The 17,226-nt window shown below is 47.8% G+C and overlaps 1 protein-coding gene across 2 annotated transcripts in view; it reads left to right on the forward strand.

Moving 5' to 3' along the window:
• ttc29 (tetratricopeptide repeat domain 29) overlaps window positions 1–16,727 on the forward strand; it is a 45,318-nt gene extending 28,591 nt beyond the window's left edge. For both annotated transcript variants that reach the window (XM_041868337.1, XM_041868338.1), the window contains 5 exons: window positions 5,768–5,874; window positions 7,306–7,429; window positions 7,739–7,828; window positions 15,873–16,176; window positions 16,614–16,727. In XM_041868337.1, coding sequence (XP_041724271.1) covers window positions 5,768–5,874; window positions 7,306–7,429; window positions 7,739–7,828; window positions 15,873–16,176; window positions 16,614–16,627 — 639 coding nt within the window. In that variant the 3' untranslated portion in view covers window positions 16,628–16,727. The remainder of the gene's footprint in view (window positions 1–5,767; window positions 5,875–7,305; window positions 7,430–7,738; window positions 7,829–15,872; window positions 16,177–16,613) is intronic.
• The last annotated feature ends 499 nt before the right edge of the window (window positions 16,728–17,226 follow it).

The following is a 17,226-nucleotide window of genomic DNA, read 5'->3' on the forward strand; positions in this document are numbered from 1 at the left end:
CAACAGCCCAACTCCAGTCTTCTAGTCCCCCAACAGCCCAACTCCAGTCTTCTAGTCCCCCAACAGCCCAACTCCAGTCTTCTAGTCCCCCAACAGCCCAACTCCAGTCTTCTAGTCCCCCAACAGCACAACTCCAGTCCCCCAACAGCACAACTCCAGTCTTCTAGTCTCCCAACAGCCCAACTCCAGTCTTCTAGTCCCCCAACAGCCCAACTCCAGTCTTCTAGTCTCCCAACAGCCCAACTCCAGTCTTCTAGTCCCCCAACAGCCCAACTCCAGTCTTCTAGTCCCCCAACAGCCCAACTCCAGTCTTCTAGTCCCCAACAGCCCAACTCCAGTCTTCTAGTCCCCCAACAGCTCAACTCCAGTCTTCTAGTCCCCCAACAGCCCAACTCCTGTCTTCTAGTCCCCCAACAGCTCAACTCCAGTCTTCTAGTCCCCCAACAGCCCAACTCCAGTCTTCTAGTCCCCCAACAGCCCAACTCCAGTCTTCTAGTCCCCCAACAGCCCAACTCCTGTCTTCTAGTCCCCCAACAGCCCAACTCCTGTCTTCTAGTCCCCCAACAGCCCAACTCCTGTCTTCTAGTCCCCCAACAGCCCAACTCCAGTCTTCTAGTCCCCCAACAGCCCAACTCCAGTCTTCTAGTCTCCCAACAGCCCAACTCCAGTCTTCTAGTCCCCCAACAGCCCAACTCCAGTCCTCCAGTATCCCCAACAGCCCAACTCCAGTCCTCCAGTAACCCCAACAGCCCAACTCCAGTCCTCCAGTATCCCCAACAGCCCAACTCCAGTCCTCCAGTATCCCCAACAGCCCAACTCCAGTCCTCCAGTAACCCCAACAGCCCAACTCCAGTCCTCCAGTAACCCCAACAGCCCAACTCCAGTCCTCCAGTACCCCCAACAGCCCAACTCCAGTCTTCTAGTCCCCCAACAGCCCAACTCCAGTCTTCTAGTCCCCCAACAGCCCAACTCCAGTCTTCTAGTCCCCCAACAGCCCAACTCCAGTCTTCTAGTCCCCCAACAGCCCAACTCCAGTCTTCTAGTCCCCCAACAGCCCAACTCCAGTCTTCTAGTCCCCCAACAGCCCAACTCCAGTCTTCTAGTCCCCCAACAGCCCAACTCCAGTCTTCTAGTCCCCCAACAGCACAACTCCAGTCCCCCAACAGCACAACTCCAGTCTTCTAGTCTCCCAACAGCCCAACTCCAGTCTTCTAGTCCCCCAACAGCCCAACTCCAGTCTTCTAGTCTCCCAACAGCCCAACTCCAGTCTTCTAGTCCCCCAACAGCCCAACTCCAGTCTTCTAGTCCCCCAACAGCCCAACTCCAGTCTTCTAGTCCCCCAACAGCCCAACTCCAGTCTTCTAGTCCCCCAACAGCTCAACTCCAGTCTTCTAGTCCCCCAACAGCCCAACTCCTGTCTTCTAGTCCCCCAACAGCTCAACTCCAGTCTTCTAGTCCCCCAACAGCCCAACTCCAGTCTTCTAGTCCCCCAACAGCCCAACTCCAGTCTTCTAGTCCCCCAACAGCCCAACTCCAGTCTTCTAGTCCCCCAACAGCACAACTCCAGTCTTCTAGTCCCCCAACAGCCCAACTCCAGTCTTCTAGTCTCCCAACAGCCCAACTCCAGTCTTCTAGTCCCCAACAGCCCAACTCCTGTCTTCTAGTCCCCCAACAGCCCAACTCCTGTCTTCTAGTCCCCCAACAGCTCAACTCCAGTCTTCTAGTCCCCCAACAGCCCAACTCCAGTCTTCTAGTCTCCCAACAGCCCAACTCCAGTCTTCTAGTCCCCCAACAGCCCAACTCCAGTCTTCTAGTCCCCAACAGCTCAACTCCAGTCTTCTAGTCCCCAACAGCCCAACTCCAGTCTTCTAGTCCCCCAACAGCCCAACTCCAGTCTTCTAGTTCCCCAACAGCTCAACTCCAGTCTTCTAGTCCCCAACAGCCCAACTCCAGTCTTCTAGTCCCCCAACAGCCCAACTCCAGTCTTCTAGTCCCCAACAGCCCAACTCCAGTCTTCTAGTCCCCCCAACAGCCCAACTCCAGTCTTCTAGTCCCCCAACAGCCCAACTCCAGTCTTCTAGTCCCCCCAACAGCCCAACTCCAGTCTTCTAGTCCCCCAACAGCCCAACTCCTGTCTTCTAGTCCCCCAACAGCCCAACTCCTGTCTTCTAGTCCCCCAACAGCTCAACTCCAGTCTTCTAGTCCCCCAACAGCCCAACTCCAGTCTTCTAGTCCCCCAACAGCCCAACTCCAGTCTTCTAGTCCCCCAACAGCTCAACTCCAGTCTTCTAGTCCCCCAACAGCCCAACTCCAGTCTTCTAGTCCCCCAACAGCCCAACTCCAGTCTTCTAGTCCCCCAACAGCCCAACTCCAGTCTTCTAGTTCCCCAACAGCTCAACTCCAGTCTTCTAGTTCCCCAACAGCTCAACTCCAGTCTTCTAGTCCCCCAACAGCCCAACTCCAGTCTTCTAGTCCCCCAACAGCTCAACTCCAGTCTTCTAGTTCCCCAACAGCACAACTCCAGTCCTCCAGTACCCCCAACAGCACAACTCCAGTCTTCTAGTCCCCCAACAGCACAACTCCAGTCTTCTAGTCCCCCAACAGCTCAACTCCAGTCTTCTAGTTCCCCAACAGCACAACTCCAGTCCTCCAGTACCCCCAACAGCCCAACTCCAGTCTTCTAGTCCCCCAACAGCCCAACTCCAGTCTTCTAGTCCCCCAACAGCACAACTCCAGTCTTCTAGTCCCCCAACAGCCCAACTCCAGTCTTCTAGTCCCCCAACAGCCCAACTCCAGTCTTCTAGTCCCCCAACAGCCCAACTCCAGTCTTCTAGTCCCCCCCAACAGCCCAACTCCAGTCTTCTAGTCTCCCAACAGCCCAACTCCATTCTTCTAGTCCCCCAACAGCCCAACTCCAGTCTTCTAGTCCCCCAACAGCCCAACTCCAGTCTTCTAGTCCCCCCCAACAGCCCAACTCAAGTCTTCTAGTCCCCCAACAGCCCAACTCCAGTCTTCTAGTCCCCCAACAGCCCAACTCCAGTCCTCCAGTACCCCCAACAGCCCAACTCCAGTCTTCTAGTCTCCCAACAGCCCAACTCCAGTCTTCTAGTTCCCCAACAGCCCAACTCCAGTCTTCTAGTTCCCCAACAGCTCAACTCCAGTCTTCTAGTCCCCCAACAGCCCAACTCCAGTCCTCCAGTACCCCCAACAGCCCAACTCCAGTCTTCTAGTCTCCCAACAGCCCAACTCCAGTCTTCTAGTTCCCCAACAGCCCAACTCCAGTCTTCTAGTTCCCCAACAGCTCAACTCCAGTCTTCTAGTCCCCCAACAGCCCAACTCCAGTCTTCTAGTCCCCCAACAGCCCAACTCCAGTCTTCTAGTTCCCCAACAGCACAACTCCAGTCCTCCAGTACCCCCAACAGCCCAACTCCAGTCTTCTAGTCCCCCCCAACAGCCCAACTCCAGTCTTCTAGTCTCCCAACAGCCCAACTCCAGTCTTCTAGTCCCCCAACAGCCCAACTCCAGTCTTCTAGTCCCCCAACAGCCCAACTCCAGTCTTCTAGTCCCCCAACAGCACAACTCCAGTCTTCTAGTCCCCCAACAGCCCAACTCCAGTCTTCTAGTCCCCCAACAGCCCAACTCCAGTCCTCCAGTACCCCCAACAGCCCAACTCCAGTCTTCTAGTCTCCCAACAGCCCAACTCCAGTCTTCTAGTTCCCCAACAGCCCAACTCCAGTCTTCTAGTTCCCCAACAGCTCAACTCCAGTCTTCTAGTCCCCCAACAGCCCAACTCCAGTCTTCTAGTCCCCCAACAGCCCAACTCCAGTCTTCTAGTTCCCCAACAGCACAACTCCAGTCCTCCAGTACCCCCAACAGCCCAACTCCAGTCTTCTAGTCCCCCCAACAGCCCAACTCCAGTCTTCTAGTCTCCCAACAGCCCAACTCCAGTCTTCTAGTCCCCCAACAGCCCAACTCCAGTCTTCTAGTCCCCCAACAGCCCAACTCCAGTCTTCTAGTCCCCCAACAGCACAACTCCAGTCTTCTAGTCCCCCAACAGCCCAACTCCAGTCTTCTAGTCCCCCAACAGCCCAACTCCAGTCTTCTAGTCTCCCAACAGCCCAACTCCAGTCTTCTAGTCCCCCAACAGCCCAACTCCAGTCTTCTAGTCCCCCAACAGCCCAACTCCAGTCTTCTAGTCTCCCAACAGCCCAACTCCAGTCTTCTAGTCCCCCAACAGCCCAACTCCTGTCTTCTAGTCCCCCAACAGCCCAACTCCTGTCTTCTAGTCCCCCAACAGCTCAACTCCAGTCTTCTAGTCCCCCAACAGCCCAACTCCAGTCTTCTAGTCCCCCAACAGCCCAACTCCAGTCTTCTAGTCCCCCAACAGCACAACTCCAGTCCTCCAGTACCCCCAACAGCACAACTCCAGTCTTCTAGTCCCCCAACAGCCCAACTCCAGTCTTCTAGTCCCCCAACAGCCCAACTCCAGTCTTCTAGTCCCCCAACAGCCCAACTCCAGTCTTCTAGTCTCCCAACAGCCCAACTCCAGTCTTCTAGTCCCCCAACAGCCCAACTCCAGTCTTCTAGTCCCCAACAGCCCAACTCCAGTCTTCTAGTCCCCCAACAGCCCAACTCCAGTCTTCTAGTCCCCAACAGCTCAACTCCAGTCTTCCTAGTCCCCCAACAGCCCAACTCCAGTCTTCTGGTCCCCCAACAGCTCACTCCAGTCTTCTAGTCCCCAACAGCCCAACTCCAGTCTTCTGGTCCCCCAACAGCCCAACTCCAGTCTTCTAGTTCCCCAACAGCTCAGCTCCAGTCTTCTAGTCCCCCAACAGCCCAACTCCAGTCTTCTAGTCCCCCAACAGCCCAACTCCAGTCTTCTAGTCCCCCAACAGCCCAACTCCAGTCTTCTAGTCTCCCAACAGCTCAACTCCAGTCTTCTAGTCCCCCAACAGCCCAACTCCAGTCTTCTAGTCCCCCCCAACAGCCCAACTCCAGTCTTCTAGTCCCCCCCAACAGCCCAACTCCAGTCCTCTAGTAAGACTGGAGTTGTGCTGTTGGGGGAGGACTGGAGTTGGGCTGTTGGGGGACTAGAAGACTGGAGTTGAGCTGTTGGGGGACTAGAAGACTGGAGTTGAGCTGTTGGGAGACTAGAAGACTGGAGTTGGGCTGTTGGGAGACTAGAAGACTGGAGTTGGGCTGTTGGGGGACTAGAAGACTGGAGTTGGGCTGTTGGGGGACTAGAAGACTGGAGTTGGGCTGTTGGGGGACTAGAAGACTGGAGTTGGGCTGTTGGGGGACTAGAAGACTGGAGTTGGGCTGTTGGGGATACTGGAGGACCGGAGTTGGGAACCACTGCTCTAAATGAATGAAATGTTTTTGTTTTGTTACTTTGTCTTTTAATCATTAGATCATTAGATGTTAGTTTTTACTATTACCAGGAGGACCACTTTGGAAACAAGTGTTTTAATTAGAAGTGCTATCCTCTGGGATCTGTCCTCTGGGATCTGTCCTCTGGGATCTGTCCTCTGGGATCTATCCTCTGGGATCTATCCTTTGGGATCTGTCCTTTGGGATCTGTCCTCTGGGATCTGTCCTCTGGGATCTGTCCTCTGGGATCTGTCCTTTGGGATCTGTCCTTTGGGATCTGTCCTTTGGGATCTGTCCTCTGGGATCTGTCCTCTGGGATCAAATGCACATCTGGTGTATGACGTAAATGTAAATGTAAATGTGTATTATTTTCCCTAATAAAGTCTAATCATTTCAGGTGACAGCCAAGCGTTTCCTGAACATGTACATGGAGATCTCTACAGCTCTGGGGGACGCAGGAGGACTGGGGAAGGCTTATAAAGCCATAGCCAAGTCACTGGAGAGGTAGATGAGTAATGCTGAGCCATTAACCAGTCGGTTATTAAATCAACTAATTAATCAACCCGCCGTTTCTCTAGAGGGAAATCAAATCATTCAGGAGAGAAATCAAGTCAAGAACTATGTGGGACGCTGGGCTGAAGGGAGTTGTCGTTTTCATTAAGCAAATACTCAACCTAGTTCAGCGCAGAAACGTGGTAATTAACTACAATGACCATAATCCATTGCGTCAGTTTTTTTTGGGCTCAGACGGATCAGAGAGGAAGAGGCGAAGCGAGAGGTTTCACTCTCTCCAAAATCTGTCCAAAAATATCCCAATGCGTTTCTATGGGCTTATTTTGGACCTAAGCTTGTCGCCTGCCTTCCCACCTTTGGGTCAACAACTCCCATTGTTAGAGCGGAGACATGAGCATCTCATCATTATATACAGATCTCTGGAAGGATACACTTTTACGCCTGCTACGTTAGGTAAGATACGCACAGACCACATACAGTGAGGGAAAAAAGTATTTGATCCCCTGCTGATTTTGTACGTTTGCCCACTGACAAAGACATGATCAGTTTTAATGGTAGGTTTATTTGAACAGTGAGAGACAGAATAACAACAAAAAAATCCAGAAAAACGCATGTCAAAAATGTTATAAATTGATTTGCATTTTAATGAGGGAAATAAGTATTTGACCCCTCTCAATCAGAAAGATTTCTGGCTCCCAGGTGTCTTTTATACAGGTAACGAGCTGAGATTAGGAGCATCACACATTCGAAACCAAAATCTAAAACTGTGATTATTTATTAATAATCTAACCGAACCGACTTCAAAAAGCACTAATCGCTCAGCACTATTTTACACACACATGGACACACAGACACACTGAAGGACGGACGGACACAGGGGGACACAGACACACTGAAGGACAGATGGACACACACAGGGACACACAGACACACTGAAGGACAGATGGACACACACAGGGACACACAGACACACTGAAGGACAGATGGACACACACTGAAGGACAGATGGACACACACAGGGACACACAGACACACTGAAGGACGGACGGACACAGGGACACACAGACACACTGAAGGACAGATGGACACACACTGAAGGACAGATGGACACACACTGAAGGACAGATGGACACACACAGGGACACACAGACACACTGAAGGACGGACGGACACAGGGACACACAGACACACTGAAGGACAGACGGACACAGGGACACACAGACACACTGAAGGACAGACGGACACACACAGGGACACGGGGGGCGCACACACACACACACACCTGACATTTTGTGTCGTTGGAAGGTTCCTATACAGTTCATGTCAATTGTGTGTGTGTGTGTGTGTGTGTGTCTGTGTGTGTGTGTGTGTGTGTGTCTGTGTGTGTGTGTGTGTGTGTGTGTGTGTGTGTTCGTGTCCTAGTGAGGGGAAGCTGAGTGAGACGGTCCAGTATCTGGAGAAGTTTGCAGAGGTTTCCCAGAGCAACAACCAATACCTCAACCTAGAGGAAGCATGCATGTATCTAGGAGTCATCTTCAACTCTAGAGTAAGAGGGAGGGAGGGAGGGAGGGAGGGAGGGGGGGGGGGGGGGGGACTAAATACACATTCAGAGAGATGGATTGACATTTTACAATTTCACAACATGCATTTATTCCACTTTTCAAATTAAGCATTCTCTCTCTCTGTCTCTCTCCTCTCTCTCTCTCTCTCTCTCTCTCTCTCTCTCTCTCTCTCTCTCTCTCTCTCTCTCTCTCTCTCTCTCTCTCTCTCTCTCTCTCTCTCTCTCTCTCTCTCTCTCTCTCTCTCTCTCTCCCTCTCTCTCTCTCTCTCTCTCTCTCTCTCTTTCTCTCTCCAGGGTCAGTACAAAAAAGGCTGTAGGTACTTCGAGCGGGGGTACGAGATCGCCTGTGACCTGGGGGATGTCCCCCTGCTCCAGAGGGCTCAGGTAGGAGGGTCTTTCTATAAATAATGGGCCAATGTGTGACATTGGGATCAACCTCTCAAAATGGTTTGTAAGAAAAATACAAAAGGATTTTCATGCAGTTCCATATGTGTACTTAAGAGGAAATTGGCCCATAACTCCACCTTTACAACAACAGGTCTAGGACTATACATCCTTTAAGCAGGGTCCATACAGACGTTGGAAAGTCAAATTCAAGGACTTTCAGGGACTTTTTCAAGCACTTAATGGTAATTTCCAAGGACCTCAATGTTATACAATTATATAATTTATAATGTAATATAAAATAATGTGTAAAAAGTGTCAAAAAAGTTACCACTTTAAGAATAATATATATTTTTAGGACTTGCCAATGCATTGTAAAATATATGAGAATAATGTGCACTAAATAGATTGGATGCATTTTTCTGTAGCCGACATAGGAACACATAATACATCCATGAATAGTGGTAGCATTAATCTCCCCATTTGAATCTCACCATCGCTGTTTTTCTAACGAGAAAGGGACCTTCTTCTTCTTCGGTGGAGTTTAACGGCGGTTGGCATCCAATATGTTGCATTACCGCCCCCTACTGGACTATTGTATAAATCCACTTTGTGATACAAAATGTCAAAAGGGCAAAGAAGCTAAAACATAAAAGACTAATATATGTTTTATTACCAACGAACTCTACGCTCATTAAAACCCACCACCTTATTCCACTACTTTAACCCTATCTGCTCCTGAACCAGGCCAACAGCCTGGGAGGACGGGACACCACCCCTCAACACACCCTGTAACTCTTCTGCAGTTAAATCTCGTTCCCCCACGTACTTCTCTGCAGCTGCCACCACAACATCTATTTTCTGGGATTTACGTTCCATCTCTGCGGTACAGTTGATAACCATTGCTATGAACGCTAAGAAGCTAACCTTACTAAAGCACACAGCACTCATTTTCCGATCCCTCTGTTCGGACACAGATCTACTATTCACAGGGATCTTCTCAGAATCCCTCACCCTTGACCCTTGACCCATCCTCCTCTACTCTCTTCACTGCCTCAGCATACGACACCTTCTGCACTACTCGGACTCTGGCCACCTCAACCTGCCTCTCTCTCGCACCTGACACCTCCGAACCCCAGCAACGTGTGCACCCCTTACAGTTGACACACACAACTTTTTCCCCACCGAAACGACACATTCCTCTATCCCCATGCCCTCCTGCACACTTCCCACGTCTTGGACTCTTCCCTCCTACACACTGCTGCGACGTGACCATAAACGTGACACCTATAACACCGCAGTGGATTCAGCACTATAGCATAACTCATATATCCTAACATGACTTTGTCAGGTAAAGACTCTGAATCTGCGTCGCCCACCAAACGGCAGGCGTCACAAACACCAGGAATCTTCAACTTCAATTGCTCCACCTCCACACTTAACGCTACCCCAGAAATCACTCCCTTCAAATGGTGCCCTGTACCTAAGCGCAAAGCAAGATACAGGTCTTTCCCAGAGTTGCGTCGCAAGGAAACACCCCCCCCAAAAAAATAATCCACTTCGGGTTACCTTCACCGACTCAACAACCACCGTCTTTTCCACCCAACCTGAAACCACCCATGGATCAGCCAAAAGGCCTGGTTTCATCCCTCTTCAAAGATCTCACTCCCACTGGACCAAACATATCTTTATCATAACCACGTCCATCAATGCAAGACTTGTCCGAGCTCCTCACAACACCTTCTTCCATTTCACCTCCACAACTCGAAGTGGCGTCGGGCTCACTCTGTTTGAACTTGACACCAATCTTCCTCGACATACCCTCACCCTTGTTATTGCTAGCTTCAACAGATTCAAACCCATCCTCTGCCTCTCTTACATTTTACATTTTATTCATTTAGCAGACGCTCTTATCCAGAGCGACTTACAGGAGCAATTAGGGTTAAGTGCCTTGCTCAAGGGCACATCGACAGATTTTTCACCTAGTCGGCTCGGGGATTAGAACCAGCGACGTTTCGGTTACTGGCACAACGCTCTTAACCACTAAGCTAGCTGCCGCCCCGCGTGTCTTTTCAACTCCCTCTGTCTTTCCCTCTGTCTTTCCCTCTGTCTTTCCCTCTGTCTTTCCCTCTGTCTTTCCCTCCAATCCTCCTCCCTTAACCAATTACCCGACTCCTTCTGAAAATATTCAACTTTTCCAAGCCAACATCTATTTTTTAGAGACATGCTAAGACCTCATGCAGAAATCGAGAAAGTGACCAAAAACCAGGTTTATTTTTTAATGATAGGATTTGTATGGAAAGCCAAGTTGAAGCCAGCATTAGATGTTGTCATCCTCATAATAACCGCACGTGGTTTTACCTCAACAGAGTAGCAGAACACCCTTCAATTGAAGCAGCGGGAAACAATCGAAAGTGGACACATCTCTCATAAAAACAGATCAAAAAATGAAATCATGGACAGGTAGAAGGGAGCAGGAGTACTTAGAAATTGTCTACAATAATTACAAGGTCCAGAAATGTCTGATTTTCAAGGCAGTTTCCAGTACTTCAATTTCTGAGCTCCAAATTCAAAATTGGCTACTTCAAGATCTTTGTATTATTACACAATTTCAGGTGTAACATGGGAAACCAAAATGTATTTGTCATGTTTGCTCTCCCCAGTGGCGCAGTGGTCTAAGGCACTGCATCGCAGTGCTAGCTGTGCCACTAGAGATCCTGGTTCGAATCCAGGCTCTGTTGTAGCTGGCCGCGACCGGGAGACCCATGGGGCGGCGCACAATTGGCCCAGCGTCGTCCAGGGTAGGGGAGGGAATGGCCGGCAGGGGATGTAGCTCAGTTGGTAGAGCATGGCGTTTGCAACGCCAGGGTTGTGGGTTCGATAAAATAATGTATGCGCTAACTGTAAGTCGCTCTGGATAAGAGCGTCTGCTAAATGACTAAAATGTAATTTTATTACCAGATCATATTGTCAAGAAGCCCACTGAACTATGTCATGTGTTGCCATTATATCCAGAATGATTCATAGGAAGAGTTGGGTGTTTTTTTTGTTGTTGTCATTTTTAGTAGACGCTCTTATCCAGAGCGACTTACAGTTAGTGAGTGCATACATTTTCCGTACTGCCCCCCCGTGGGAATCGAACCCTGGCGTTGCAAACTGTCAGTGTTTGAAGTGGATGTGGTGTTGGAGTCAGGCGCAGGACACAGAAGCTTAGTCCAACAGGCTTTACTAGTCAGAAATATGACAATACAAAAGAACGGGCCTCAAGCAACGGAGGCGAGCGATACGCGAACAGTGCGTAAAACACGAAATATAAGCGATACGCAAACAGTGCGTAAAACACGAAATATAAGCGATGCGCAAACAGTGCGTCAATACACTTAAATACACCAGAGCAAAATCCAAAACCCCAACGGACAGGCGAACAACAACACACAACTACAAACAAAACCAAAGGAAACTTATAGGTGACATAATCAATAAGTGATAAGACACAGGTGCACCAAACAGACAAAACCAAACAAACATAGTGGTCCTCTGTAGCTCAGCCGGTAGAGCACGGCGCTTGTAACGCCAGGGTAGTGGGTTCGATCCCCGGGACCACCCCATACACAAAAAAAATGTATGCGCACATGACTGTAAGTCGCTTTGGATAAAAGCGTCTGCTAAATGGCATATTATTATTATTATTATTATTATTATAGAGAACATCAAACGGTAGCAGCTAGTACTCCGGGGACGACGAACGCCGAAGCCTGCCCGAACAAGGAGGAGGAGCAGCCTCGGCGGAATCCGTGACACAAACGCCATGCTCTACCAACTGAGCTACAGGGTGTTGCGCAATTATCTATCCTACACAATTGCGCACCAGTACACTCGGGATCACAAAAACATAATGAAAAACATGAACTCATTACCTCGATGCTGTTAAAGCAGACAACAACAGATGATCAACATCAATTTTGGATATTAGATCCAACGTGGATCCGAGCACAGCTGTCTTCACCGGCGTAACAAAAGAGACAGCAAAAATATTCTGGACATTCCTCGCAAACACCGTTTTTTTCCAACACTTGGGCTGTTGTTGCATCGCATGCCTTATCACAACAGCTGCTGTTGCATCGCGTGCCTTATCGCAACTGCTGTTGTTGCATCGCATGCCTTATCGCAACAGCTGTTGTTGCATCACATGCCTTATCACAACAGCTGTTGTTGCATCACATGCCTTATCGCAACAGCTGTTGTTGCATCACATGCCTTATCACAACAGCTGTTGTTGCATCGCATGCCTTATCGCAACAGCTGTTGTTGCATCACATGCCTTATCGCAACAGCTGTTGTTGCATCACATGCCTTATCACAACAGCTGTTGTTGCATCGCATGCCTTATCGCAACAGCTGTTGTTGCATCACATGCCTTATCGCAACAGCTGTTGTTGCATCACATGCCTTATCACAACAGCTGTTGTTGCATCACATGCCTTATCACAACAGCTGTTGTTGCATCACATGCCTTATCACAACAGCTGTTGTTGCATCACATGCCTTATCGCAACAGCTGTTGTTGCATCACATGCCTTATCACAACAGCTGTTGTTGCATCGCGTGCCTTATCGCAACTGCTGTTGTTGCATCGCATGCCTTATCGCAACAGCTGTTGTTGCATCACATGCCTTATCGCAACAGCTGTTGTTGCATCACATGCCTTATCACAACAGCTGTTGTTGCATCACATGCCTTATCACAACAGCTGTTGTTGCATCACATGCCTTATCACAACAGCTGTTGTTGCATCACATGCCTTATCGCAACAGCTGTTCCTCACTTGACTGTCGTTCAGAAAATTCCTTCCTGGATCAGATGATGATCTGTGAAAATATCACCCGTAATTAAACAGCTCGACAACCAAATGCGCATCCAATGAGTATTATGCATAATTATTGAAGAACCACGTTAGTGACAGTATCGATCTAGGTTTTAAGTATCAAGGTAAGGTGCCTTTCAGTTAGAAGCATTCGATTTTGCAATCGCATACATTTTGGTGGGATTTGTGTGCCCATGAAAACTTTTCACCACGTAACATAAGGAGACACGAAAGTTACACGTAGTTACACTGTATTTCTGAGATCTCTACAAAAAAACTGAACTACATTTTATTTGTATTTCTTATTGACACATACACTGGATAGGTGCAGTGAAATGTGTTGTTTTACAGGATTTCTTACAGGGTTCAAGTTGAATGTCTAATTTAACTGATGAATGTTTAATATATGTTATAATGACAACCTGCACTGCCATACATGCAGGGACAGAAAAATAATGTTTTATTTCACACGATTTTGGACAAATCCGTCAAGACACCAACCATGAGAAAGGGTTTAAACATACTGTAGGTTTTAAATCAACTCGTGAATTTTATTGAGTGCCTTGCCTTCAGACAGTATTCACACCCCTTAACTTTTTCCACATTTTGTTGTGTTACAGCCTGAATTTAAAATGGATTACATTGAGCTTTTGTATCATTGGCCAGGAGCAGTTCTCTGGTTCCCAGCGGGCGATACGGGTTCGAGTCCTGCTGCAGCGATCCGGGAAGTCCGATCTCAATATACAAAAAGCTTTATTACAAGCATGCATGCAAGGGAAAAAAACGAATTCGACTCGCTCTTTGTTCTCACAGACATTTATACAGACCCAGGATGGGTGGGGTTGTTTCACATGCCCTTGGAATGAGTCCGGTACTTCTGCTCATCACCACAGATAGTAGGCCCAGAGAAAGACGGATCATACCAGGGCCATGTCCACTCCCCCACACATCCTGGGATAACAGGAACCATTAAAGATCGTTTCACAGAAAGATAGAACAGGACAGTTTAGAAACATGTTATAAAACGGACTGGTTATATTACAAAAGGGCAACTTGAAACAGAGCAACCTTACAGACAACAGGATGCTCCTTCTTCAGGTCGTATAAAGAGAACAGGTGATTCTAACATGTATTGGCTGAGGGGTGTGAATACTTACGTAAATTATATATTTTCTTTATTTAATTTTCAATACATTTGCAAACATTTCTAAAACCATGTTTTCACTTTGTCATTATGGAGTATTTGTGTGTAGATGGGTGTGAGAAAAAAAAAACTCAATTTAATCCATTTTGAATTCAGGCTGTAACACAACAAAATGTGGATAAGTCAAAGGGTGTGAATACTGTCTGAAGGGACTGTAGCTATGTTACCCTCGAATATCTTACTGTAATGACATGAAAAAAATTGACAGATTATTATCAATGACTTATCAACGACAGCTGTAACAAGTTGTCCCTCGCTGGTTCCCTCGTTTCTAGAAAGATCCATGGACATTATGGATGTGTCCCAAATGGCACCCTAGTCCTTCTGATATAGTGGACTACTGTGACCAGGGCTGATGGGGGACACAGACTGTGACCAGGGCTGATGGGGGAGACAGACTACAGTGAGGGAAAAAAGTACTTGATCCCCTGCTGATTTTGTACGTTTGCCCACTGACAAAGAAATGATCAGTCTATAAATTTAATGGTAGGTTTATTTGAACAGTGAGAGACAGAATAACAACAAAAAAATCCAGAAAAACGCATGTCAAAAATGTTATAAATTGATTTGCATTTTAATGAGGGAAATAAGTATTTGACCCCCTCTCAATCAGAAAGATTTCTGGCTCCCAGGTGTCTTTTATACAGGTAACGAGCTGAGATTAGGAGCACACTCTTAAAGGGAGTGCTCCTAATCTCAGTTTGTTACCTGTATAAAAGACACATGTCCACAGAAGCAATCAATCAATCAGATTCCAAACTCTCCACCATGGCCAAGACCAAAGAGCTCTCCAAGGATGTCAGGGACAAGATTGTAGACCTACACACGGCTGGAATGGGCTACAAGACCATCGCCAAGCAGCTTGGTGAGAAGGTGACAACAGTTGGTTGCAATTATTCGCAAATGGAAGAAACACAAAATACCTGTCAATCTCCCTCGGCCTGGGAATGATCATGCAATGATCATGAGAACGGTGAGGAATCAGCCCAGAACTACACGGGAGGATCTTGTCAATGATCTCAAGGCAGCTGGGACCATAGTCACCAAGAAAACAATTGGTAACACACTACGCCGTGAAGGACTGAAATCCTGCAGCGCCCGCAAGGTCCCCCTGCTCAAGAAAGCACATATACAGGGCCGTCTGAAGTTTGCCAATGAACATCTGAATGATTCAGAGGAGAACTGGGTGAAAGTGTTGTGGTCAGATGAGACCAAAATCGAGCTCTTTGGCATCAACTCAACTCGCCGTGTTTGGAGGAGGAGGAATGCTGCCTATGACCCCAAGAACACCATCCCCACCGTCAAACATGGAGGTGGAAACATTATGCTTTGGGGGTGTTTTTCTGCTAAGGGGACAGGACAACTTCACCGCATCAAAGGGACGATGGACGGGGCCATGTACCATCAAATCTTGGGTGAGAACCTCCTTCCCTCAGCCAGGGCTACAAGAACTGTCTGACCTCTGTGATTGCCAACAAGCGTTTTGCCACCAAGTACTAAGTCATGTTTTGCAGAGGGGTCAAATACTTATTTCCCTCATTAAAATGCAAATCAATTTATAACATTTTTGACATGCGTTTTTCTGGATTTTTGTTGTTGTTATTCTGTCTCTCACTGTTCAAATAAACCTACCATTAAAATTATAGACTGATCATTTCTTTGTCAGTGGGCAAACGTACAAAATCAGCAGGGGATCAAATACTTTTTTCGCCTCACTGTATGTGACCAGGGCTGATAGGGGACACAGCCTATGTGACCAGGGCTGATAGGGGACACAGCCTATGTGACCAGGGCTGATAGGGGACACAGAGGTTTCCTGCCTTCTAGGGAGTTGTCACTAGCCACTGTCCTTCTGCCAGCCTCTGCATTGCTGGCTCTTTGGGGGTTTCGGGCTGGGTATCTGTAAAGCAGTTTGTGAAAACTGCTGATGTAAAAAGGTACATTTTATAAAATAAATGTTTGATTGTGATCGTCAGGTGTTTGTGGGTAGTGCCCGGGCCTACAGCATGATCAGGAACTACAGTCGTTACGTAGAGACGGCGTCACACGGTGACCTGCTACACCTGACAGGCTGGAAAGAGACCAGGGAGGACGTCTTTACTGACGCAACAGCCCCCGCCGGAGCAGGTGAGAGCAGGGAGGACGTCTTGACTGACGCAACAGCCCCCGCCGGAGCAGGTGAGAGCAGGGAGGACGTCTTGACTGACGCAACAGCCCCCGCCGGAGCAGGTGAGAGCAGGGAGGACGTCTTTACTGACGCAACAGCCCCCGCCGGAGCAGGTGAGTCTGGTCAGGAAGATACATCGGCTGAGTCTCAAATGACTCCCTTTTCCCTTTTATAGTCCGTCTAGGGAATAGGGTACCATTTAGGACTCTAGGGAATAGGGTACCATTTAGGACTCTAGGGAATAGGGTACCATTTAGGACTCTAGGGAATAGGGTACCATTTAGGACTCTAGGGAATAGGGTACCATTTAGGACTCTAGGGAATAGGGTACCATTTAGGACTCTAGGGAATAGGGTACCATTTAGGACTCTAGGGAATAGGGTACCATTTAGGACTCTAGGGAATAGGGTACCATTTAGGACTCAGGAATGTAGTGGAGGTTCCCCAAATAGAATGTTTTTAAAATCAGTGTTGTTATTGGAGCTAGTTTATTGTAGGCTAGTAGCATGTTCTCCATTTCAAAACGTGTTCCCACTGTTGTTTTAAACAGAGGGAAAGATATGAGGAGGAAGAGGAGGAAGAGGAGGACCAGAGAAGAAGAAGAAGAAGAAGGGCTCTTATCACCATGGTGATAATAAAACATCAAACTCTGGTCATAGCAAAAGGTGTTTACCTTTCATTTACAAACTGTAGAAACTATGAGAATAGAAAAGGTTCAGAACTTTTGTAAAACATCACAGCACGGTAGAAAAATAAATGGCAAATAGAAATCCAATATGGATGGTGTTAAGAGATAGATGGGAGGTGTTGAGTGGAGCTGAAGGATGGGATTAATAAACAACAAGATAACTAATGTAAAATATACTGTGTCTGTCAAATGTATAGAGTATGTATAAGCTGGAAGTAGACGCCTAAGTGTTGTTGTCCATTAGTTTAGTCCAATTAGGGGAGGGATGGTGGGGTTAGGGGAAAATAATCAAATATATACACTACCGTTCAAAAGTTTGGGGTCACTTAGAAATGTCCTTGTTTTCGAAAGAAAAGCCATTTTTTTGTCCATTAAAATAACATCAAATTGATCAGAAATACAGTGTAGACATGATTAATGTTGTAAATGGCTATTGTAGCTGGAAACGGCTGATTTTTAATGGAATATCTACATA

Source organism: Coregonus clupeaformis, unplaced genomic scaffold (genome assembly GCF_020615455.1).
Source record: "Coregonus clupeaformis isolate EN_2021a unplaced genomic scaffold, ASM2061545v1 scaf0876, whole genome shotgun sequence".
Classification (NCBI taxonomy): Eukaryota; Metazoa; Chordata; class Actinopteri; order Salmoniformes; family Salmonidae; genus Coregonus; species Coregonus clupeaformis.